General features: G+C 49.3%; 1 protein-coding gene across 16 annotated transcripts in view; it reads left to right on the forward strand.

Annotated features, from left to right (window-relative positions):
- DNM1 (dynamin 1) overlaps positions 1–25,009 on the forward strand; it is a 62,980-nt gene that overhangs the window by 14,657 nt on the left and 23,314 nt on the right. For 12 of the 16 annotated variants that reach the window (XR_010308459.1, XR_010308458.1, XM_064171355.1 and 9 more), the window contains exons 2-13: positions 7,803–7,876; positions 9,104–9,253; positions 11,990–12,193; positions 12,675–12,773; positions 13,469–13,629; positions 13,899–14,041; positions 14,125–14,260; positions 15,092–15,159; positions 16,190–16,328; positions 24,078–24,164; positions 24,352–24,422; positions 24,859–24,910. Coding sequence is in view for 14 of the 16 variants with exons in the window: in XM_064171355.1 (XP_064027425.1) it covers positions 7,803–7,876; positions 9,104–9,253; positions 11,990–12,193; positions 12,675–12,773; positions 13,469–13,629; positions 13,899–14,041; positions 14,125–14,260; positions 15,092–15,159; positions 16,190–16,328; positions 24,078–24,164; positions 24,352–24,422; positions 24,859–24,910 (1,384 nt within the window). In the remaining 2 variants the exon portion in view is untranslated. Of the gene's footprint in view, positions 1–7,802; positions 7,877–9,103; positions 9,254–11,989; positions 12,194–12,674; positions 12,774–13,468; positions 13,630–13,898; positions 14,042–14,124; positions 14,261–15,091; positions 15,160–16,189; positions 16,329–19,474; positions 19,614–24,077; positions 24,165–24,351; positions 24,423–24,858; positions 24,911–25,009 lie in introns of all 16 variants that reach the window. The other 4 variants (XM_064171369.1, XM_064171356.1, XM_064171361.1 and 1 more) reach the window with 1 other exon arrangement.

The raw sequence follows: 25,009 nt of genomic DNA on the forward strand, positions 1-25,009 counted from the left end.
TTTGGATAGACCCTGTGCCCTGGTGCAAGGTTCTAGTGGGGGTCCTTCAAAAGGGCTTGGCCAGCATCTATGTGTTTCAGACTTCAGGTCCTGAAGGTCCTTGCCCATCTATGCCCCAGCAATGACTCTGAGGAGAGCAGCTTTGATTTCTAAATAGAAGGAAAGCAGACCATGCAAAAGGGTAATACCTGTGTGTTTAAGCCCCTTCCTGAGGTGTTACCTTGTTCCTTCTCCTCCTCCTCCTCCAAATGGGATGCAGGAGTCGTGTAACCTTCTATGATGGAGACAAATTCCATTTGCTCGGCCTTTGTTTCCCCTTGCTGTGTGTTGGAGCTTCAGCACACATTATGGAGTGGGGTTCTGTCAGATTCTTGCTTCATGCCTTGTAAGGCAGCCACTGAATCATCTCTCTTACTTGCATCTCTGCCTTGCTTTCGGGTCCTCTATAAACACAGACATAGAGCACCTTGGAAGTCAGGCCAGATCCTGCTGTGAGGTCTGCCAAGCATGAAGCTAGGGTACACTGGCTTCCTTGGAATTACTGTAGCCACAGAGCAGCAGAAGTCCCTGGGACAAGCTCTTGGCAGTGTCAGTCTACTGTGCGGGTTGGCAGGCCACTGAATAAAAGGGTGGAATGATTCTGAACTCTATGGGTGTCCTGTGCCCTGTGAAGCAGCACTGCCATGAAGCACTTGTGAGCAGAGGCTCTGGTGCAGCCTTGACTTGGCATAACACAGACAGCTGTCTTCTGGATTTTGATGTACCCTGAAGCCAGTGGAGTGTGAAACATAAAAATCAGCTTAGCAGTTTAAAATAAAAATAAGCAATAGATTTTTTCCCCTCTTATCACACTTCTTCCAGAGACCTGCAGAGGGCACATGCAGCAGAGAGGCTGAGCAAGGTGCCAGGCAGGGGATGTGGAGAGAGTGAAGGAGAGGCAATGGATGCACTGGCTCCTGGGAACCAGGCTGGTTGGGCAGAGATAAGCCAGAAAAGCAGAGTTTAGTGCACAGTAGAAGAGATTTAGTGGACTCTGGGAGGAGTGGGGAAGAACGCAAGCGTTCAGCTGAAAATTGCTCTGCGCTTTCCTTTTTGCTGTAGCACTGTTTCTGGAGGTGCTGCTGACCAAAGTGTCACTGCACAGGACCTGTCCCCTGATGAGCTGGCTGAGCACCTTGACTCAGCAAATGTCTGAGTGCAGGGAACACCTTTTTAATCAACACCTCTCATGCCCAAGTCATCTGGGTCCTCCCAGAGATCTACAAGAGCACATAAATGTGGCCATGCATCTCACTAACAAAAGGTTTTATCCTCTTCCCAGAGAAAAAGAAAATCTATGACTACCAAAACCTGCCAGGAAGGAGATGTAGTGGACAACACTGGAGACTGTCACCTCTGTATAAATAGATCAGTGACCAAGCAATTGTACTATGCCCATGTTCAGTAAAAGGGCCCAGCTCATGCCGGCACCTCTGAACTCACCTTACATACAGCAAACTCCCAGACTTGAAACGAGATCTGCTTGGGCCACCTGGGCTGCTGCTCTGGGAGCTGTGCTAGGTTTGGAGATGCTCTATGAGTGCAGAACTACTTAACAAAGCAATTGTAAGTCATCACAATGGTGTTAACCTCCCTTTGCGCTGCTGTGAATAGGAGCTCAAGGTACAAGGCAGTGGGAGCCTTCTCTTGCCTTTTCTTGTTTCTGCTAACATGTGTTTTGTGGTGACACTCATCCACTATTGCCTGTCTTCATTTTTCAGAGTTGTATTCCTGAATAAGGAGCGATTGTGCACAGTAATGTTGCCTGTGTGCTGGGATGTGGTGTCCTTACAGTAGAGCTTTCTGTGTGTCCGTTGTGTGACCAGTGCCAGTTACTCTGTGAGAAGTTGTGTTACCCCAAGTGCCCATGGAACTGCTCTCTCACCGTGGGTTGAGGCTAAGCGCTCTTTGTGCTGTACACACTGGCAGATAAATTCCACACATCCTCTGCCTCCAAGTGCTGACCTTAATGGAAAACAGTGTGGCTACCTAGGAACATGACCTGCTGCGCAGGAGTTTGTAGGAACCGTGCTCCTGTTCACAGGCTGCAGCATGAAAGAAAGTGTCAAGCTCAGGGCCAAGAAAAGCAGTTGGGAGAGCATGTGGATGGATCCTGTTCTGAATGCATCTGCTTTTAATGCTTGCTGGTTTTGTTGCATGTCAGGTTGCTCTTGTTTAAGAAGCACTTTAGGGCCAATCAGAGCTCATGGAAGCTGTGAAATCATCGGGAAAGGGAGTCCAGTTCAGCCCTTTTGTTAACCTACTGAATGGCAGAGGAAGACAATGTGTCCTTCCTCTTAGCTCATGCCTGAGTTCTAGGACTGCTTATGAATGTGCTTGCCTATCACTGGAGGGATCTGAACAGGAGGTGCTCTCACGGGCAGTGCCTGCACCGTGCTTCTGCCTCCGGGCAGAACTAGCTGGTGTCTGCTGTGGAGGGGAGCGAGACTTTAGTTAAGCGTCTGAGAAGGGGAAAGCTGCTGCCATTTAGGAGGTGTTGATTTTAGCAGTCAGGTTAACAGTAGCTCATTTTAACCTTGCAGATACTCTGTGGCTGATGTTCTGCACAAGTGTCAGCCTGTGTTGCTAGGATTTCTTTGAGACACGTGCTGGAGTAAGAGCACATGTTTGAAATCTTGGTTGGTGCTGAGCTGGAAGGCTGCTCGCAGGTGTGTGGAGATGTAAATGCTGCCACTCAAGGCAGAGGTCCCAGGGGCCGTACATCAGGGGCACTGCTAGTACCTTGGGCTGTCTGAGGCTCCTGTAATGCATTCTGCCATGGTGAGCTAATGAAGAGCTCTTGATCTGGATGTGTGGGAGTGGTGAATGATCAGCTCTAAAGTGTGACAGATCAAATGAAGGTAGTTCTTAGCTTAAGCAGGAGCGAGTCTGAACTGTGTAACCAGACGGAAAAATCCATGAGGGCAGGAAATGTCTTTCTTGCTGTGTACTGGTGTAATGCTTTGCACAGTTCTGATAGAACTGCACTCCCTGGGCACCACCAGAACAGAAGGAAATAGCAATCACTGCATTGAAAGAACAGAGTCAGCCATGTGAAATTGTGGCAGCTGTGTTCATCTCAGTCTTATGAGACTAATATCCAACCCTGAGCTCAATCATGTCCCTTAATAGCCTATTTCATGTATAGATTCTTAATACAAAAAGGAAGGAAATTAAATGATCAGGTGGTGGTGGTTACTTTTCTGCTCTTTGGGACTATTTTTATGTCTTCATAAGATGCTGCTTTGGCTTCTTAGTTAAAGCTTTACCTTCTCCACTGCATTTTAATCTGAGAAGCTCAAAGGACTGACAAACAATGACTGCAAGGATGCTGTATTGGTCTGCCTAGACTAGACCTAGACTGGCATCAGAGCCCTATGCAAACAGCTTTGCAAGTCTTCCACCTTCGCTGGAGCAAGGGAAAGTAAGCAGTAGTAGAAGCATTTGGTCTGTCTTCTGTTCAGCACAAGACATGGTGCCGGGCTCTTGGCGGTGTTGATGACTCCTGATGGCTGTTGTTGCAACTTCAGTGAAGACTGAAGTCATGCACTGAAAAATCTTTGCCTCAAAGTCCCTTCAGAAAAACAGATTACCAATGGATGGAGAAGGTGCAAAACTGCTTTAACTCTGCAGTACAGAGAGTGACTTATTCACAAGGCTCAAGGAACAAGAGGCAGAACTAACTGTATAGTCCAGGAAGACCAGCTGCCTGCCTTGTGAGCTGACAAACCTTCTGGAATTCCTCTCTCTCAGTGTTTTCCGTCTCTCTCTCTGTTCTAAATTGAATTCTTGCGAAGTTGGAGCTGGGTTGCAGTTTGCATCAGACTGCAGTAAGCCTCCTTGTCTGTTTCTAGGACACAGGAGCAGAATTGTTTCTGTTGGATCTTTCTGAAGGTCTGTGTTGAGGCAGTCTCCTAGTATTAGTGTGGTTACTGCTGAAATTGTTTGTTGATTGATACCCTAAGCCTTCTCAAACCTCAGGGGGCCCCTGTTATTAAAGTCTCTGAGTGCAGTGCAGAGGGGGTGGGCAGCAGAGAGGCTTTTCCACTTGAATTTGATGGCAGGAGGGAAGACACAAGACTCATGCTTGCAGTGGAAGAGTGTCTGCTGGAGAAACAGTGGCAGTCTGGGTTGATGTTCAGGGGTGCCCTCTCTGCTATGCTCTGCTGAGACCCCACCTGGAGTACTGCATCCAGCTCTGGAGCCCCTGGGACAAGAGAGATGCGGAGATGCTGGAGTGTGTCCAGAGCAGGGCCAGGAGGATGCTCAGAGGCTGCAGCAGCTCTGCTGTGAGCACAGCCTGAAAGAGTTGGGGCTGTGCAGGCTGGAGCAGGGGAGGCTCCCAGGTGACCTTCTTGTGGCCTGCCAGCATCTGAAGAGAGCCTACAAAAAAGATGGGGAGAGACTTTTTAGGCTATCAGGGAGTGCCAGGGGAATGGAGCAAAGCTGAAGGTGGGTAGGTTTATACTGGACATGAGGAGGAAGTTGTTGAGCATGAGAGTGGTGAGAGGCTGGAATCGGTTGCCTGGGGAGGTGTTGGAAGCCTCATCCCTGGAGGTGTTTAAGGCCAGGCTGTCTGAGGCTGTGGGCAGCCTGCTCTAGGGTAGGATGTCTCTACCCATGGCAGGGGGGTTGGAACTGGATGATCCTTGTGGTCCCTTCCAACCCTGACTGATTCTATCATTCTAAATATGTACAAATACATCTGTGGTAGCTGACAGTTTGGGAAATGTGGCTGAGCTTGTCTGAATTTTCCAACTTCAATAATATTAGAGGCCTGGGATTGCATTGCTGAAACCAATACCTCAATTTGAAACTGGGGAGAACAGATAGAAGCAAATGAAGTATTCCTGCTCCCTGAATCCAGCTGCTGTGTTGTAGCTGGTACCTGGCTGTGTTTCCTGCATGAAGCCTAGGCTGCAGGAGTGGCACAGGGTGGTGTTCCTGCCTGGAAGCACAGCAGAAAAAATGTTGTCTTGCTACTTCTGTGTAGTGCAAACTGTGCAACAGAAGTCCAAAATGAAGGGGGGAAACTGGGGGTTGGTGTACTCAGCCTGATTGAACACATTTCAGGCACAAGGTCTTGTGCAGCCATGTGTCTAATGAGGCTGTCTTTGATGTCATGCTAGAAGCCATCTTGTCTCAAAAGTGGAATCCCTGCTGCCCTTGTTCCAACCCTTGGAGCCTTCTGGCATGTTCTGTCTGAAGATTTATCCCATCTTCCTATTTTCTCCCCTGGCCCTGCTGCCATGCATCTCCTGGGCTGGAAGTGAGTGGCTTTATCTGACCCTCTTGGGCCGAGGTCACCTGCAGTGTGGTTGCTCTTATCTCCTGTGTCATTTCTCTGATTCTGACTTAATTCCACCACTCTGTGGTGCTTTTTCTGGGGCAGCAGGTGTGTGTATGGATCTTTCCTCTGTCTCCTAAGTGGACTCAAGCTCTGCTGGTCATGTTGGCCATGCCACATGTGCTGTGCTGCTGCAGTTTGCTTGCAGAAGGATTTTACTGCGTCTGCTGCTGGAATGCAGCTGAACTCCTGCTCGCTGCCCTTGCTGTGGCACACAGCCAGCCTGCCACAGAATTCACTAGTCCCTGCTCTTTAGTTTCTATGATTTGAAAGGCTTGGCTGGAGCAGGAGGAGGAAAGCCCTTAGAGAGGGAGAAAATGAGGAAGAATGGGAAACAATATAGATGCAGTGGGGTGACACTATGCAGCCATGAGGCTTATCATAAAGCCTTTTTGTAGCTGCTGAGAGGAGCCAAGCACAGAGGAACCTCAGGAGCCCAGCTGTGAGGACCTCCTAGTAGTTTGTGGATCAGGATACTGACATGGTTCGGGAGCTTCCCCACACACACCTGGAAATCGCCAGGCCAGCTCAGACAGCCGGAAGGTGATATGAAGCTGTGTGCAGAGCACTGCACACGTTTGCAGCACCTATGCACAGCACATGCAGTGTGTGCAGAGCACTGCACACGTTTACAGCACCTATGCACAGCACATGCAGTGTGTGCAGAGCACTGCAAACGTTTACAGCACCTATGCACAGCACATGCAGTGTGTGCAGAGCACTGCAAACGTTTACAGCACCTATGCACAGCACATGCAGTGTGTGCAGAGCACTGGATTTCATATTGCAAGCTGGAGACCAATAGTCAGGGTATCAGCTCAGCGTGCTAGAGAGGGAACTGATGGTGGCAGGGTGCCTTCTCCTCGGGTATGGTTGGTGCCTTTCAGATGGATTCGTTACTCTAGAAACTGCTGCTCAGATAGGACCTTTGCACGTGTTGACCACAGATGCCTATCGGAATGGAGCTGAGGCAGCAGAAAGCTACTAGAGTGATGCAATGCCTCTAAGATTCCAGAGTTAATCTCACTGGAATGGAAAAACTGGAACTGTATTATATAAAAAACAAATGAAAGACAAACTGCAGTTAACTCTGAAATAATGAGAATGGGCTTCGTTCTTATTGCAGCTGTTAGAGCAGTACCAGGTCCCGTTACTCCAGGTTTTAGCAATTCACACGAGATACTCTTTTTGAGTTAGGATGCCTCCTTACCCTTCCTTCATTTGAAACTATTCTGCAGTTTTTGATGTTAGCAGGTTATTCTGACAGCATCACAAATAGAGAATTGCTCTTATAGCAGAGGAAAGAGAGATAGAGAAGTAGAGGACCTTACACAGGAAAGCAGTGGCCAAAGCAGGAGCTGAAGCAAAGCTGGTCAAGTCCTTGTCTGATGTGGTAAATCAAAAGCTCATTCCTCATCTTCGCTTCCTTTGTCAGTGCTAAGCTCATGCAGAACTAAGAGCAGGATGCTCAGAGTGAGTGATTTCCTCACTCCCCCGAGTAGTCACTACTGAATTAGCAAAATTACTCATTGCCACAGCTTCCAGGGGAGGCAAGGTTGTGTGCCATGATCCCAGCAATGGAGGTGGGATTTCTGTTAACAAAGCAAACTACCTTTGTGCTCTAGAGGCTGTGTTGTGAGTGACACGAGGAAGCAATCCATTGTGGTTTCTGAAGTGCTGGGGGGCTCTTGGGGAGCCACATGAGCAGCTGATACATGAAAACCAGGCCACAAACCATCAGAGTCATCACCAGATGCAGTGAGCATGCCTGGCTTTGCCCAAGGCATCTGGATTTGGAAAAAGCAAAAGCGAAGGAGAGCTTGTGGGCTGTGGCTGCAGAGTCAGTGTCTGGAGAAGAGCAGTGAAAGGCTTCCTTCCTTTGGAGTGATTTGAAGTACACAAACATTCAGGACTTGTGAATGCAGAAGGAAGCTGCTGCCAGTGTTGCCCTGGCAATACTTGGGTCTTGAGCAGCTATCCAGGAGAAGCCCTGGGTGGAGACAAGCCATTGGCTGCCAGGGTCTTCTCAAGCCATAAGTGCAGGGAGAGTGGTGGTCTTTTCATTTGGGTAACTGCATTTGGTGGAGAGGAGGCTTGCTGCTTTCCAGGCTGTGCTTCAGCTTCTCTCTTCTGATGGAAGAGATGATTTTTGCTGGAGTGCAGGAAGCTGGGTGAAGTGAGCTTGCTGGTCAGCTGGACTGCAGCCAAAAGAGCGGAGAGATGTGCTGTGTGTGCAGCTCCCTCACAACAAGCAGCTCTTACCCCCTTGAGCAGGAGCACTTGGATTTTAGTGCCTTCAAAGCTCTTGTGCCCGAGGTTGCCAGTTAGAGCATGTGCATGCTTACAGAAGCAGGAGAGTTGTGAAGGGGGAAGGAAACAATGCTTTGCTCACCTGGACCTTCCTGTTTCATTCCAGGGACTTCCTGCCGCGTGGATCTGGCATCGTAACCAGGCGCCCGCTAGTCCTGCAGCTGGTGAACGCCAGCACTGGTATGTGAGCTGCCTTCCCTGTGTCCAGCTAGGTTCCTGCCTTGGTTAGGAAAGGTCTTATTTGACCAGTGACAGTGCACAGGCTGGAAAAAATAAGAATTTTCCCCACTGAAAGTGACCTGCATCTGCTTTTCAGGTCTGTGTGTTCAACATCTGATGTTTTCAGTGTCCAGATACAAAATGCTGCTTAGTTTCTTCTGTAACTGGAGCTCCATGAATGCACATCACAATTTCCCTTTCTGTGTGCTGCTGTGACTGTTATGAGCAGGTCATAGAATTATAGAATCAGTCAGGGTTGGAAGGGACCACAAGGATCATCTAATTCCAACCCCTCTGACATGGGCAGGGACACCCTACCCTAGATCAGGTCAGACCCTGCTGATAATTTACTGAATTAAGGAGGCTCAATGATTGAATGCAACGAGAACTCAGCATGAGCACACTGGGGTCTGAAGAAAGATGTCAGTTCTGTGGCTGCTCTTTTGGCAGTTCTCTGGTTTTAATAATTACTTTCAAGATATTTTCTTCCCCTTATCCCCCAGCATAAGTTAATAATCACCCAGGACTTGACATGTGAATGTTCCAGGGTATTCTTCCACTCTTGTCATGTAAATTTGATCCATCCTTGGCAGTCTACCATAAGGAGATGACTTTTAGGAGGCTTTTAAAATTGAACCCTAGGGTTCTTGGGTTGGTTTGAGGGCTGACACACACAAAATCCCAACCACCAGCCAGTTCAAAACAAGAATCTTTGTCTCCCAAGACTCTGAGTCTATTCTCATTATGTAATGAGACTTTATTACCCCCAGCACTTTAATTAGAGCCAGTCCAAGTTCTTCTGAGCACCCAGGCATCTCCTCATGTAGCTGTGTCAGGGTGTCACTGCTGCTGCAGGCAGGTGTGTGCTACATTTGTTTAGTAGTAACAGAGAGGGTCCTGGATTATTACTTGAAGGAAGACAAGTGAGGATGCCACATCTGCTGAGACAGCAGCTGGAATGTGAAGATGTTTGGCTCTATTGGATTTTCTCAGATGTTGATCAGGTAAAGTGACTGCAGTAACTTCTGTGCCAGCCTGCCAGGTTCTAGTGGAAAAGGCCCTTGCCAGACTTCATCCCTTCAACTGCTTTTTGTTTTGTTTCGCTCTGGGGTGTGACATTTTAATTACACTTTGGGAACTTCTCTGATTTCAGTAACTGTTTCTAATTCTCTGCTTCTATATACACAGAATATGGTGAATTCCTACACTGCAAAGGAAAGAAATTCACTGATTTTGAGGAGGTCCGTTTGGAGATCGAGGCTGAAACGGATCGTGTTACCGGCTCCAACAAAGGCATCTCCCCTGTGCCCATCAATCTTCGAGTCTACTCTCCCCATGGTGAGTCCTAACACAGCATCTGAGTCAGGAGGTGGATGAGGCAGACTGCTAGTTTATCCTGGAGCAAGGAACAGAAATGAGATGGTGAGCATGCTTCGTTTGGGCTTGATGCTCCATGTGCCTGGGCTGTGCCGGCTCAAGCTGCCAGCCTTAGCCATATCTGGAGCAGCGTCTGACAGCTGAAGGGTCTGGCAGGCAGCAGAACTCCTTGAAACAAACGATGTCTGTGCAGGAAACTGCTCCTGAGGTTGTTCTTTTCCATCACTATGGGCATTACAGTGAGGAGCTGCTGCCTCTTCTTGCTTTACTGGGCAAATAAATGGAACAGAAGGAAAGCTGCTGAATGGCTTTCCTGAGTAGCCCTTGGCCTTCTGTTTGCATTTCAGTGCCTATGTGGTGGTGCCCACTGAGGGCAATGTTTAGTTCCCAGTTTATCATCCCCTTAAATGTGAACAACTGTGTGCGTGTCTTTTGGACAGCTCGTGGCTGTGCAGCATCTGCCTGGGTGAACTTGTACTTGATTTTTAGTGGGGTTTAAATCCCAGGAAGGCAATTAAACACCTGCAGGGCTCCATATTGTCCTTCAGGAGAAGGCCCAGCTGACTCTGTTGCATAGGGGCAGCAAAGCTGAGCTCTTCAATACTGGAGATAGCTTTTCGTGAGTGGAAGGAACTCTTCTGACTCTCCAGTATTTGTTATGAAGTGAAAAAATGTGCTGGTACCCCTTCCCACAGCATGTGTGGAAGGATTTAGAGGGCAAATCTTCCCCAGTCAGTGTGAAAACAAGTGATTGAAAGGGAAGAAGGGTCGTAAGGAGGAGCCAGAAAACTACAGACCTGTGAGCCTGACCTCAGTGCCAGGCAAGGTCATGGAACAGGTCATCTTGGGTGCCATCACAAAGCACCTACAGGATAGCCAAGGGATCAGGCCCAGCCAGCATGGGTTTAGGAAGGGCAGGTCCTGCCTCACCAACCTGATCTCCTTTTATGATCAGTTTCCTGCCTGGTGAATGTGGGGCAGGCTGTGGATGGAGTCTACTTGGACTTCAGCAAAGCCTTTGACACTGTCTGCCACAAGAAGCTCCTAGCCAAGCTGGCAGCTCATGGTTTGGACAGATTCACTCTGTGCTGGATCAAGAACTGGCTGCATGGCAGAGCCCAGAGAGTGGTGGTGAATGGTGCCACATCCAGTTGGCAGCCAGTCACAAGTGGTGTTCCCCAAGGATCAGTGCTGGGCCCAGTCCTGTTCAATATCTTTATTGATGATCTGGACGAGGGCATTGAGTCCAGCATCAGTAAGTTTGCAGATGACACCAAGCTAGGAGCAGGTGTTGATCTGTTGGAAGGTAGGAGAGCCCTGCAGAGGGACCTGGACAGGCTGGATGGGTGGGCAGAGGCCAATGGGATGAGATTTAACAAGGCCAAGTGCAGGGTTCTGCACTTCGGCCACAATAACCCCAAGCAGTGCTACAGGCTGGGGACTGAGTGGCTGGAGAGCAGCCAGGAGGAAAGGGACCTGGGGGTACTGATAGACAGTAAGCTGAAGATGAGCCAGCAGTGTGCCCAGGTGGCCAAGAGAGCCAATGGCATCCTGGCCTGCATCAGGAACAGTGTGGCCAGTAGGACAAGGGAGGTTATTCTTCCCCTGTACTCAGCACTGCTCAGGCCACACCTTGAGTACTGTGTCCAGTTCTGGGCCCCTCAATTCAAGAAAGATGTTGAGGTGCTGGAACATGTCCAGAGAAGGGCAACGAAGCTGGTGAGGGGCCTGGAACACAAATCCTATGAGGAGAGGTTGAGGGAGCTGGGCCTGTTTAGCCTGGAGAAGAGGAGGCTCAGGGGTGATCTTATTACTGTCTACAACTACCTGAAGGGGCATTGTAGCCAGGTGGGGGTTGGCCTCTTCTCCCAGGTAACCAGCAATAAAACAAGGGGACACAGTCTCAAGTTGTGCCAGGGTAGGTATAGGCTGGATGTTAGGAAGAAGTTCTTCACAGAGAGAGTGATTGGCATTGGAATGGGCTGCCCAGGGAGGTGGTGGAGGCACCGTCCCTGGGGGTCTTCAAGAAAAGACTGGATGAGGCACTCAGTGCCATGGTCTAGTTGACTGGCTAGGGCTGGGTGATAGGTTGGACTGGATGATCTTGGAGGTCTCTTCCAACCTGGTTGATTCTATGATTCTATGATTCTATGAAGGATGATGAGATTTTTGACAGTTACAACCAGTAACAATTAGCAGCTAGTTCTGGCTGGGCAGTAACAGAAAGGAACTAGAAAGCTATGTGTGTCTGCATCTGTTATGTGTATTAGGCACTGGAGACACCAAAGCTCCAGCTTCAGATACTTCCAGTATCTGAAGGGGGCCTACAGAAAGGTTGGGGAGGGACTATTGACAAGGTCTTATATTGACAGGACAAGAAGTAATGGGTTTAAACTGGCAGAGGGGAGATTTAAACTGGATTTTAGGAAGAAGTTCTTTACAGTGAGGGTGGTGAGACACTGGAACAGGTTGCCCAGGGAGGCTGTAGATGCTCCCTCCCTGGAGATGTTCAGGGCCAGGTTGGATAAGGCCTTGAGCAACCTGTGCTGGTGGGAGGTGTCCTTGCCTATTGCAGGGTTTGGAACTGGATGAGCTTTGAGGTTCCTTCCAACCTAAACCATTCTGTGATTCCACTTCCAGACTAGAATGTTCCTACCTCATTGCTCCCCTGTGCTATCTCCTGTTTCCTATGTCTAGTCCTGAACCTAACCTTGGTGGACCTACCAGGTATGACAAAAGTCCCAGTAGGAGATCAGCCTCCTGACATCGAGTTTCAAATTCGAGACATGCTCATGCAGTTTGTCACCAAAGAGAATTGCCTCATCCTGGCAGTATCCCCAGCCAACTCTGATCTGGCTAATTCTGATGCCCTGAAGATTGCCAAGGAGGTGGATCCGCAAGGTAAGTCTCTTTTAACTGAGCATGACATTAGCAGGCAGTGGCCTGGCTTTCCTTTTCCCTTTTGGTTGTGGTTTGCCCTGTAGCTGTAAGCTCCTCTCTGTTGTCTTGGGTTATATCTTCACAGCACATTCTTCTGAGAGGTGTCAGTGAATGTCAGCAGTCACTGTAACAGGAGTTTCGTTACTCTCCTTTTCTTACTTTGTTCAAGCCCATTTTCGGGAGGATGAAGAGTTCCTTTCCTGTAGTCATCTGCATTCTACCTACACTAAAATCTCTGCCTGCTGTAGCAGAGCATGTGTTTGTTTCAGCAGGTCATGACTGAAAGCTGAGCTCAGTTATTGTCTTTTTATTTCTCATGGCCTCTTGTCCATGCTGGGAACCGCGGTGTTTGAGTTCAAGAGCCCTCAAGTAGCCATGTTGGGCTGTCTGCGAGCTCACTGAAGTTGTTTGCTCGCTCAGGTGTGTTTGTGTTTGTTCCCAGGGCAGCGCACTATTGGAGTCATCACCAAGCTGGATCTCATGGATGAAGGAACCGATGCGCGAGACGTGCTAGAGAATAAATTACTGCCTCTTCGCAGGGGTAGGCGCCTGCATGCTTTGTCCATCATCTCCCTCCTCTGCTTTCTCTGGCTCAGGTCTGGCCTTTATTTCCTTCCTGCAGCATCTGTTGCAACTTGTGGTTAAGCCACGTCTGTTCCAAGTTGGAACTGAGCAGAGTTTGGATCTGTCAGGCAGTTAACAGGGACCTTGCCGGTGTTGCACCCGGGTACAGAGTCCCAGCAGAGGCACGGCCTTGTGCTCTCATCTTTACTTTCTCTTTTCTTACGCCTTTTAACAAGGCAAGCTGCAAAAATCAAACTCCTGCCTAAAAGACTACCCTTGGCTTTGATCTAGATGAGGTTGCCATAGTGTATCAAATGAACTCACTGGGGCTGTGGTATGTCCTGTGTGGAGCTGTTGGGACATACCTATCCTGAGGAGGTCACAGATGTGTTTGGGATGCATGAGGCCATGGTGTGCTTTGTGACTAAGGGACAGTGACAAATAGCTGATTCTCGGTTGAACAATTGCTTGTGTCCTGTGGACCAACATACCAGTTCCTGGGCTACTCAGAGGAAATTCTAGTTTTAAACTCCGCCAGTTGCTTCCTACTAATGTGTTGCCACTAGAATTCCCTGTCTGCAGTGCTGCCAGCTGAGTAAATTGCTTTTCCGTCCGAGTCCCATTTACTTTCTCATCCATGAAACCATCTGATATCTAACCCCACTCTTACAGGTTACATTGGCGTAGTCAACAGAAGTCAGAAGGACATTGATGGCAAGAAGGACATACAGGCAGCTCTGGCTGCAGAGAGAAAATTTTTTCTCTCCCACCCAGCCTACAGACACATGGCTGATCGCATGGGGACCCCCTATCTGCAGAAAGTACTGAACCAGGTACTGTTGACTGTCAGGAACTGCTGCTCACTCTGCCATAAGAATCACTTGGCTGGCCAGCAGGGCTCTTCTGAGGTGGAACTGTACAGGACAAGCTAAGACTTGTGGTCAGTAAAGGGATAAATACTTTAAATTGTTTTGCTACAGTGAGACTTGTAAAGAGAGAGAGAGAGCAGCCAGGCAGAAAGGGCCCTGGGTAGAAAGGTAGCAAACTCTTCCCAGTGACAACCTAGAGCTTTGTCATCATCTTAAACCTTGTTCTTGTGCAGCAATTGACCAACCACATCCGTGACACCCTGCCGGGGCTGCGGAACAAGCTCCAAAGCCAGCTGCTCTCCATTGAGAAGGAGGTAGAAGAGTACAAGAGCTTTCGACCTGATGACCCTGCTCGCAAGACCAAAGCTCTCCTTCAGTAAGTGGCTTCAGCTGTGTGTCCCTCCCTGAAGATGATTGCTCAACCATGACTTCTGCTTCATGCTTTTTGTTTTCTTTCAGGATGGTCCAGCAGTTTGCTGTGGACTTTGAGAAACGCATTGAAGGCTCTGGAGACCAAATTGATACCTATGAGCTGTCAGGAGGAGCGAGGATTAACCGCATCTTCCATGAACGCTTCCCCTTTGAGCTGGTGAAGGTACTGCTGAGATCCACTTCGTTGTCTTGCCTCTGCTCCATTACCTCTCCTGTCTCCTTACTCCTTTTGTATCTTTCATCATCTATCTTTCCCTTTGACTGCTTTGTTTCATTGTTTTCCTTTTATTATCTTTTTAACTTATTTTTGTCTTCTTTAATGAAGCCTTCCCATAGGACTGAGATTGCTTCTGTCTGTCCCTTGTTAGTGGCCTAGAGACAGGAACAGCGTGGAAGCTGTTCTGCTGTCAGAACACCTGAAGAAGACTTCTATTTAATGAGAGTTTTCTTGCTTGACAAATACACTACCCTGATCAGAAGTAGTATGGAAAACCTTTTTTTAATCTCAGCTGGAACAGATTTGAGAGCCCAATCTGCCCAGTCTTCCCACTCCTACATTTTCTGCATCTTGCTTCCTGTTATTTTTTTCTTCTGCATCTGAATAAGACAAGGCATTTTTAGTGAAACCTAAGAGCCTGCCTGGTGCTGGCCAGTGCATTTTTGCATGTAAACTGTTTGTGGTGTTCACTGAAAAAGCAGCTGCCAAGACCTCTTGCTGAATTTTGGGAGACACAACCGTTTTAGAAGGCATTGTAGCACTTGAGCCCCATTGCCTATCTCAGAGAAGCTCCCCGGGAGCTGCTGGCGCTTGGCATGGGTAAATGCAGGCCCTTTGCTGCTGCAGGCTGTGCAGGACGTCTGCACTGGCAGTAGAATCCGTGTGGCTGGGCTCTCTATGCAGCACTTGTCACCGGGCAGTGCTGGCTCGGGGCTCTGCTGTGTGCCTGGGCCTGCGCTGCTGGGCAGTTCCCGATGTGGGTCTCTCCTGGTGCAGATGGAGTTTGACGAGAAGGAGCTGCGGCGGGAGATCAGCTACGCCATCAAGAACATCCATGGTATCAGGCACGTATCACCCACTAGCAGACACTTGGCTGCACAGCCTTGTAAATACCTCTAGACCTTCCCAGTGGAGCAGAAGACTTCAGAGGTACGGTAGGTCAGCCAAAAGGGAGGAGCAGCCTCCTTGGACCACCCTGATGGCGTGAGTCTGGGAGCGGGGACAATGACCCAAATCAGTTTGCTGTCTCATCCCATGTAAGAGTCACAGAAGCCTAAAAGGTACAATTGCTTAAGTGACCAGGATTTTCTCCCTCCTTATTTCATGACATTAGAAAGGATGGAAAGAGAGATGCAAGTCTGTTATTAAAACTGAAATGTTGGTTATCACTTTCTGCCTCCACACTGACCACAGCAGTTAGTTGTTCAAAACAGTTGTTGGTACTGAGCATCTCCTCCCTTGAGCTCTGAGGGAGCACTGAGATGCCCATCACTAGAATCCCAGCAGCCCCAGGATATAGTTAGCAAAGATGTGTTCCCCTCAGCAGAGCTTAGCTGTCAGCAAGCACAGCCCTAGAACCCTGAGTCATGCTGCTCCTGGGGAGGTGACCAGAGACTGGTGTCTGTTAGAGCTCTTGCTGCATGTTAGGATGTGAATGGAGACTGACCTGAATTCACTTTTGTTCTGTCCCTTGGCCTGTTCACTAGCTGAGCTGGACAAAACCCATCCACCCCTTTGGTGTCCTAAGCATTAAGGGAATCTTTTAGAAAAGGCTTCCCATCTGCTCTACAACTCTGAGGTCAAAGACACTGCAGAGTGGTAAGCCCCTGCCACCCTTAGGCCTGGTGGCTGGCCTGGCCATGGTTATCCATCTGGGACCCATTTTGCCCTCAGCTCCCCCTTCCTAGGTGCCAGGCATCCTCCACTTTCCATTGTCTGCAGTCAGGGCTCGCCCAGGGGCAGGACCCCCCTAGCCTCGCATGCTGGGGTTCAGTGACGGCGGAGCCTGCTCCAAGATGTGTGTGTAACGCTCTGGCATTCTCCTTGCCCCTTCTCCCCCTCCTGCCTTGTCTCGTCCCCATCCTGGGTGTTCAGAACCGGTCTCTTCACACCCGACATGGCCTTTGAGACCATTGTGAAAAAGCAGGTGAAGAAGATTAAAGAGCCTTGCCTGAAATGCGTGGACATGGTCATTTCGGAGTTAATCAATACCGTTAGACAGTGCACCAAGAAGGTAACCAGAGGCAGCATGGAGCTGGCACCTTCCACCCACTCGCTGGCTGCAGCGCAGCATCGTGACCCGGGCAGGGATTGCCTTGCAGCCACATGCAGTGTCCTCAGCACCTCCTCAGCATGACTAGACCTGAGTGGCACCAGCCTGGGCCAAGCCAGCCAACAAGCCAAACAGGAGGGGAAGCTCTGCAGGCATGGGCTGTGGCCCTGCTTCCTGAGTGATTTAGATCCAAAGGGTGCTGGAGATGTTCCTGCCACCCCTCTGTCTGTAGCATGACTCCTGATTACCCCTAAAACCAAGGGTATTTCTGTTGTGGCCACATTTGACTTCAAATTTAGTATCTGCGTTTATTTTCCAGTCCAGAGACAGGAATTTTCAAATTTGTTCTATGTGTTCCTGTGGAGGTGGGAGAGTGCCCCCAGCCTTTGGGTGCTGCTGGGCAAGTGCATGGGGCTGCCCCACACCAGCCGCAGCTGTTCCAGATGTGGGCAGTATGTCAGGGAGAGGTTCCTGTGGTGTTTGGCTTGGTTTCTGATTGGCTTGGTCCATGTCCTGTTCTGGAAGAGCAGCACATGGCTGAGAAGAAGGGAGTTAGAACATCAATCTCTGGGGGTCTTCCTGCTCTCAGAGACAGAGAGGGCTTCAGGTTTTGCTCCTCTGCAATCCATGCTGGTATTTACTGGGGCCGAGGGAGGGAACCTGCCTTGGTTCTGCCCTTTGGGTTGGAAGGCAGCAAGATGAAGACTTGTGCCATTCCTCTCAGCCATGGCTGGCTGCTTCAGGCAGGGCTGGGTGCTGGTGGAAAGGCAGCTCAGTTAGGGGTGGTGGTGTGGGGCACTGGAGACTGGAATCCTCACTGCCTATTTGGGTGGAGTAACTGGGCACTGCAAGAGGTGCCTGGCACCCTGTCCCTGCAGGGCTGGGGAAAAGTGCCCAGTGGTGATGCTTGCTGAAGTGCCTAGTCCTTAGGGCCAAGAGCCTCTGCAGAAGGGCTAAGGTGTGCAGGCACAGGCTTTGCCCCCCAGGACAGACTGGGAAAGCAAAGTGGATGCAAGGAGAGATTGCTCAGGTTTCTAGAGTGCTGCAGGAGCTTCCTTTTCCTGTCCTGCTGTCCTCTCTTGGGGTGTGTGACTGTGGGGAGCACCCAGAAAATTGCCATTAGAGCCTGGCGACAGGTAAGCACAGGCCCTCGGGCTGCCAAGTATCCAGAGTTGCCTGCTAACTGGATCAGAAGGGCCCTCTTTCTTCATGCCCTCTGAAGCTTCTCTTGATTTGTTCTCCATCTATTAGTTGCTATTCAGAGCTCTTCTGTTCATTCTTTCTCTTTGCATCCTTTCTTCCATTTCCTACTCCTTTCTTCACTGTTTCTTTCTACTTCATCTTTTACTGACAATTTCAGAACATCTGTTCTGACAGCAGCAGGTTCCTCAAGTGATCAGGTGCTGGGTACAGCAGGGTGGGGAATAAGGGAGGAGAGGAGACCACAGGGATGGGGAATAACTCCACAGATTCAAGATGAAAGCATTTCACTTGAGCTCAGATCCTACTGCTAAGTGTCTGATAATTGCCTTGAGCGCTGGTTGCTCTGTGCCCGCTCTGGTAGCTGTACTTAGAGCTTTGAGGGAGCAAAACACTGCCATTCAGGTGATACTCAGGTACTGGAAGGGGATGTGGTTTACTTTTTTTATTTATATTTTCTGTGCAGGGCCCCCAGGTGTGGTGGGGAAACAGCACATTGAGCTGGGCAGGTGACTGGATTAGTAGGAAGCTGCTGCTGATTAGGAGGATGTGAACTTAACTCTGGAAATGCCTTGACTTGCTCAAAAGGACATTGTTGGCACGTTGGCAGAGGGTGAAGCAGAATCCTGTCACATCCCAGATCTTTGCTGCTTGACAGGCAGACTGGTTGCAGGTCTGTTGTGTGTTGAAGAGTGTTTTAACACTGGTGTTGCTCGAGGTCTTGCAGGTGTTATCCACAGAGGTGTGAAAGATGAGGTGAAGGTGGAAGTATCTAGTCTAAATTAGGTGGTGACCATTTATAGCTAGCCCTGGGATCAGTTGCTATCTGTAGGCACCCCAGGTTTGACTATTAATTCTACCCTTAGAAAGGCAAGTATGTCCTTGCCGTGTGAAGGGGATATTGTCCTCCTGAAAGCACTTGCAAAGCAGTTCTGTCCCCTGCTCAGGCTGTGGAACAAAGAGCACCATGGTAGGAGACCCTGAAAAATTTCTCTGGGTGCAGTAGTCCTGTACTAGGTTAATCTTGGCCATATTTTAGTACCTTTAGTCTCTCTGGACTGCTCTTTCTGTGTGCAGCCACTGTGAATTTGGGCTGCTACGTTTCAGTGGTAATTAATGCTGCTTTCTAAACCTCCACAAGCCTGTGTGGGGTCTGATGCTGCACATCAGCTCAGGCAGAATGGATGCTTTGTATGGCCATGGGTGTCCTACAGCAGGTTGGCATTCCCCTAGGTGCTGAGTGCATCTGTTCTTACAGAGGGTGCTAATGTTTCAGGGAGGTGAGTGAGGTGAAATCTGTGGTGGAGTGGTCTGAATCCCTGAAATGGAGAGACATCAATGAATTTATTCCCAAAAAAACCTGCAAGTGACAGACCTTTGCAAGACTTAGCTTGGCTGCTGTCTGAGCTTCCTGCACCTGGAGTAAGGAAAGTATTGATGAGGAGATAGCCGTGGTGGGAAGGGTAGGGGAGTGCTTGAGGCAAAGGGAAATGACACAAAGTGAGGCTCTAGGAAGAGAGGCAGTGGCTCGCTGTGGCAAGCAGCTTTATCGTAAGATCCAAAGAAGCTTTTCTTTCAGGAAGAGATCACTTGATCCCTGGAGGGAGTTCCATCCATTCATTTTGCTCTCGACAGCTCACCATTTCACTGGCCCAGCTGCTCCCACTTCATTCGCCTTTGCCACTTCCATTTGCCTGTAGACTCTCCTGATACTTGGCAGTGCACAGGCCCCATAGCAATGCTCACCTGGTTCAATAAATTAATGGAATGAACCAAAGTCTCACTTCTCATTTTGCCTTGTGTTTTCTCTCTTTCCCCTTTTCCTTCTTTCTTCCTTCTTCCTGCTCTTTCTCTGCTTTGCTTTCTTCTTCCTCGTTGCTTCCTCCCACCCTGCCCCTGCCATGCAGAACGGGTCTCTTCACGCCTGACCTCGCTTTTGAAGCCATAGTGAAAAAGCAGGTGCAGAAGTTGAAGGAGCCGAGTCTGAAGTGTGTGGATATGGTAGTGAGTGAGCTCACATCCACCATCAGAAAGTGTAGTGAAAAGGTAAAGAAAAACAAATGCAAAGAAAGGTCCATGCCCACCCCATGCCCACACACTGCCATGCTGCTTCTCCACAACCCCACACACACCCCTAGGAACTCCAACAGACCTAGTGAGAGAAAATGGAGATAAAAAGGATCTGAAGGAAAGCAGCAACCTGCAGGTGTAAGGGCAGTTTAAAAGCAGACCAAGAAAAGTGAGTGTTACCTGGTGGGCTCTTCAGATGGGAAGTGAGCTGGGATCCAGTGGATTCCTCTGGTGTACCTTTTCCCTCTGCCTGGCTTGGTGGTGTTCACCTCAGTGCAGATGAAACCCTTTGCAAACCCTTTTTGCTGTGCCACTGCCAGTGCATTTGGAACTTACATGGCTTTTCTGGGACCCCTTTAAAAAATGCAGATAGCCTAGAAAAAGATAAGGCAGTGGCACAGACAAACCAACAGCTGCTGGTGAGTTTGAGGTGCAGGATACTCTGCAAGAGATGTTCAGAGTCAACAGAAGATTGTTATCCAGAGAGGCCTGAGGAAAAGCATTCCCGGGTCTTGCACCCCCTGCATTGTCCTCCTGCTAATCACTTGGTCCTTGGATGTGCTCTGCGGGAGCCGGTCTGGATACTTCCCTTTTGCATGCCCGTGAACTACAGGAGGTGAAGCCTCAATCTGGAAGAGAGTACCGGCAGGGAAAGATGGAAACAGTGCTGTGGAGGGTGTCAAGCACTGCAGGGGCAGGAGCTGGGTGTGTTTCCTAGGCTGGTTTCCGCCAGGAGAGGGCACCACGTTCCTCCTGGAAAAGAAACAAAGGCAGCTGTAGGAACTGGGGTCAGACATTCCAGCCAGGGGCCAGGAGCATCTGTGGCACTCCAGAAGTGTGTTCTGGAAACCGAGCTGGAAGGGGCTGTCCCAGGAGTTGTTTTAAGACCTGACAATTACCATTCCCATCTTGCAGAGCTACAGCCAGATTCACAAGAGCATGCCCCTAGGCTGGGAAGGAAGAGAAGAACTGGTTTGAGTTCAAAGTGAGGGCATGAGCTGAGCTCACAAGGTCCTCTACTTAGGAATGTAGAGCTCACTGCCACTTCTGTTGAGGGGACACCTTTGACTGCTCTGAGCACTGCCCAGTCCATGTCATCCAGAGTCCTCCTGTCGCCAGTTCTGTGTATAGATGTGACAAGGCAGAGTGACTTCTTTCCAGCCGGATCCCCTTGTGGATTTACTTACTTTAATGGGTTTGATTGCTTATGGTTTTTCTGTATCTGGCTGGAGATATCTGTTCTGGGTGGGAAGGGAGAGGGATCAGGAAAACATCAAGGGTGTTGAATTCCAGTTTCTCTATGGGATGACATCACTAGAGTGGCTGGATACCCACTTGCTCTGTGGATTTGAGTCTTGAGGGCGTTCCAACCAATGTACATCCTTTAGGGAAGGTGATATGAGCAGTGACATTGTAGGAGACTGATGGCTGTGCTAAAAGCTGGGAAGGCCAGTGAGGCAGTTGCTGGAGATAAGAACTAAGTGCATGGATGAAGACACCTAGCAGTGGTGCTGGAAACTCAATGAAAGGTTTCAGTAATACTTAGTCAAGGTCCTACATGTAATGAGAAGCTTCATCTTGCCTGCATCTCTGTCTGGAAGAGGAGAAGGCAACTGCTGTAGACCATTCCAAGATAGCAGCCAGCTGGTTTCTGAAGGCATAAGGCAAAGAGTGCCAGCTGCAGAGGCTGCTTTGCAGTGTTTACCTTGCATGTTATAGCTGTAAGTGCCTGGTGTGGACAAGAGCATGTGCTAGTAGGGGAGGCATCTGGAAAAGGCTACTTTAGGACTGATGCTAATTGTTAAGGTAACACCCAGCACGCTGGGCTGTGGACTGGTGCCACCTTTCAGATGACAAAGCCAAGCCTCTGAATTCACTAAAAGTCCTGCAAAGCTTCTTCAAAGGAAGACTGCTTGGGCTAATGCCTCTTGAATTACCTTAACAGTCCTGTAGCCTTGGTTTGTTGCTGTCCTGAACCATCGTGTGTGATTGTTTGTGTGCTGTCACAATTATTCCTCTTTACCCAAGCTGGTGCAGACGTCTTTGTATGTGCAGTCAATAGAGCTGCATAGATGGAACAACATGGCACTATCCATAAAGCAGCAAACCCATCTGTGCATGCTGCAACAGTGCAGCTTTCCTGTATGAAAGGAGATTCCTAGCTGACAAGTCAGGTGGCCACTAACAGTTGTTCTCTGACTGGCCTGATCTTGAGCTTCTTCAAGTTGGTTAAATGGAGAGGAGCTCCAAAATCACCAGAAAGCTTGTGTAAGCATGTTTAGGAGGATCAGGTTTTAGCCAGTGTTTCTCCAAAAGCAGGAACCTTCTGTGCCAGACTGCACTGCAGCATCTCACAAGTGTGAGAGGGTCTTGCAAGCCAGCAGCCCTTCAGCTAAAGATTGATCTTTGTGCTGGCAAGGGCTCCTGGAATCTGCAAAGAGGGGAACTAAGAACACTAGGGCAAATCTGGTTTCTAAGAGGGCTGTGAGCTTGTATTTTGATTTATCAGGCAAATGCAGATGAAGCAGGACTGAAAACCCACTTGAGCTGGGATGTCTTAACCCCTAGAAGGGTCGCCTGCTCTCCTGTCTTTCAGAGTCATGGCATTTCTGGGTGCTGTTTGTACTGCTGGTGATAACTCCTTGCCCCTCTATGCCCTATTGCATGTTCCCTGGTGGTTGTTGGCATCCTGTGGTTTGTCTGTGTCTTCTTTCCTTGCCCACTCTTGCTTCTTCTGTGCACGTTTGGGGTTGGAAGCTTCTGCATGGGGAGTGATGCTGTCAGTTTAAGTTTGCTTGTGAGTCTCGCTGGATGACCTGGGCTCTGACTGAAGCACACCTTGTTCAGCACTGTGTGCATTTGTACTGATTGGGAGCAGGGTGGGGTGGGAGATTTTAATTGGGCTTTTTGTTTGACTTTTTAATTTGAAGCAAAGAAGCTGAGACTTGCTTAGAGGTTTTCCAACTTGATGGTTTGCTGTTTGATGTAACTTAGCCGTCTATCCTCTGGCAACCCCCCAGAGGAAACAGGAGGAATTTGCCTGTGTGTCTCCTGGAGTAACCAGCTGCCTGCATCAAAGATCACGGAGAACACTCAGTTTGTGCTTTCAGGACAAGGTGGTGGAGGGAGCACTGATTCCACTTGATTTTTTCCTGCCTCCCTAGGGTTCTGTGTGTTCCAAACAAGCCATGCATTTGAAAATAGGCAGTGTCAAAGCTGGTTCTCAATTCTAGAGCCAGGCTGTTGCAACTTGCTTAACTGCAAGGGTGCTGAAATGCTTTGAGACTATTTATAGTTAGATGTTAGGAATCCTGCTGCTGGTTAGTGTGGGATCTGGTTTCCAGTAGTGATGCTACATGCTTTGAGCCAGTTCCCTCCACCAGATCATAATTGCTCGTGTGTACAGAGCAAAAGGCCAAAGCAGTTTAGGAAGCTCTGGAGTAAACTGGAGGAATGAAAGCAGTGCAGTACAGATCCTAGACAAATGAGATTCCTTTTGTTTTTTAATACACCCCATTGAGGCAATCTGGAAGAGTAATGTCAGGAAATGCTGCCTGGTGTTGCATGAAAAAAATAAAAAGGAGGGAAATGATTTCACAGAGGATAGGCAAAGTATGGAAGAAAGGTTTGGATCCTGGGTCTGAAGGATCCATTTCACGTCTGTGATGAGCCTGACCTGAGAAGCATACAGTTACTGCTGTGGAAATCACTAGAACCTTATGAATCTAAGCAAGCAGGTAAGTTTGAACCACAGCTATTAAAGTCATCCTGCTTCTGTTGGCAGGAAAGGCAAAAAGTGTGTTGTAGCTGTGATGTGACGCCAGCTCTCTAATCCTGCCCCAGCACAGGCGGTGAGCAGGCAGAAATACCTGCCCAGAGCACGATGGTTCTAGAGGATATGTACCCCTGAGCTGGTCAGATCTAGCAAATGTTGACAGAGAGGGCCAGGTATTTTCACTTAGTGCCTCAGCAAACAGGGGTTGAGATCCACTTAACTTCCTAGGGAGACTTTTCCTAGGATTTACCAGGCCATAGCAATAGACCATTCAGCTGCTTAGCCTACTACAATGAGACCTTAAACATCTGGAGTAGTTGTTCACTTCAGTGGGGAAAAAACACAGCAAGTAGCAAGAATTGTGTTTACGTCTGGGGTTTGTCCAAAGTTTCATGCCAGGAAGACTGTGGTGGGCTTGGATCTGGTCCCTGGTGAGGCAGCAAGGTTCTGCGAGAGTGAAAAGGGCTTTTCTCTGCAGCAAGAGGGAATGAACTTTGCCCACGGCAGACCTCCAGGAGCTTGGAAAAAACTGTCTGCAAGTCTGGCTTTCTAGAGCTTCCCTGAAAATAGCTGTCTGCAGGGTGTCTGTGTGCATGCCGAGGTGTGGGGGACTGTCCCCCCTTTCTGCCCCCCTTCCCCATGTGCACGTGTGCTCTCTGCTGCAGCTCAGCCAGTACCCGCACCTGCGCGAGGAGATGGAGAGGATTGTCACCACCCACATCCGTGAGAGAGAAGGCAGGACCAAAGATCAGGTAAGAGAGTCAGGGATGGGGGAGCGGAGGTTGGATGAAGTGGGGGGACACCTTTGAAAAGCCTAGGCTAGAGGGGCTTGAGCCAAGGGCTGTCTGACTGATCAGCGAGCAGGGACGGTGCACAGGGCTCTGTCCTGGCTAGTGGCAGTGCCAGCCTCTAACCTCTGTCTGTACCTGTCTTTGGCAGGTCATGCTCCTCATAGACATTGAGCTGGCTTACATGAACACAAATCATGAGGACTTCATTGGCTTTGCCAAGTAAGCACCCACCTCCTGTTGCCTCCTCTTCTCTGCATGTGTTTGCTGTGGCTCTGTCCTGTCACTGCTCTGGTACATGGGTTGCAAAGGCACCAGTGCAGACTCTGTGGTGCAGGAGCAGGGTTCAGCTCTCAGCACTGCATGTTTCTGCAGTGGCTTTGTATTGCAAGGCTGGGGAGAACAGGGATGTGTAGAAGGGGAAGTTAGAGTATTAGGATTGTTCTGGGCAGTGCAAAAAGCAGGAGTTGATCCAAGTACAGTTCAGGTGGGAATGAGATGATTAAGCCATCCTGAGAGAGCAGATGGAAATAGATTGAGTCGTGAAGGCTTGGAAGCCAGTGGTGAGGGGCATGAACTCACTGTACAGCAGTCTGATGGGAGCAGGATTCAGGTGATCAAGAAGAGCCTGAGGAGTTTTGGATGTCTCTGTTTGCAGTGCTCAGCAGAGAAGCAGCCAGATGAGCAAGAAGAAGGCAGCTGGCAACCAGGTAGGCCAAGTTCCATCTTCTCCACTGCTGCAAGGACATGTTTGCTACCTGTAAGCTACCAGGTGGACTGCTGGGATGGATGCAGTGGTGCTCAGAGTT

The sequence above is a fragment of the Pogoniulus pusillus genome, chromosome 35 (genome assembly GCF_015220805.1).
Source record: "Pogoniulus pusillus isolate bPogPus1 chromosome 35, bPogPus1.pri, whole genome shotgun sequence".
In the NCBI taxonomy this organism is placed as follows: Eukaryota; Metazoa; Chordata; class Aves; order Piciformes; family Lybiidae; genus Pogoniulus; species Pogoniulus pusillus.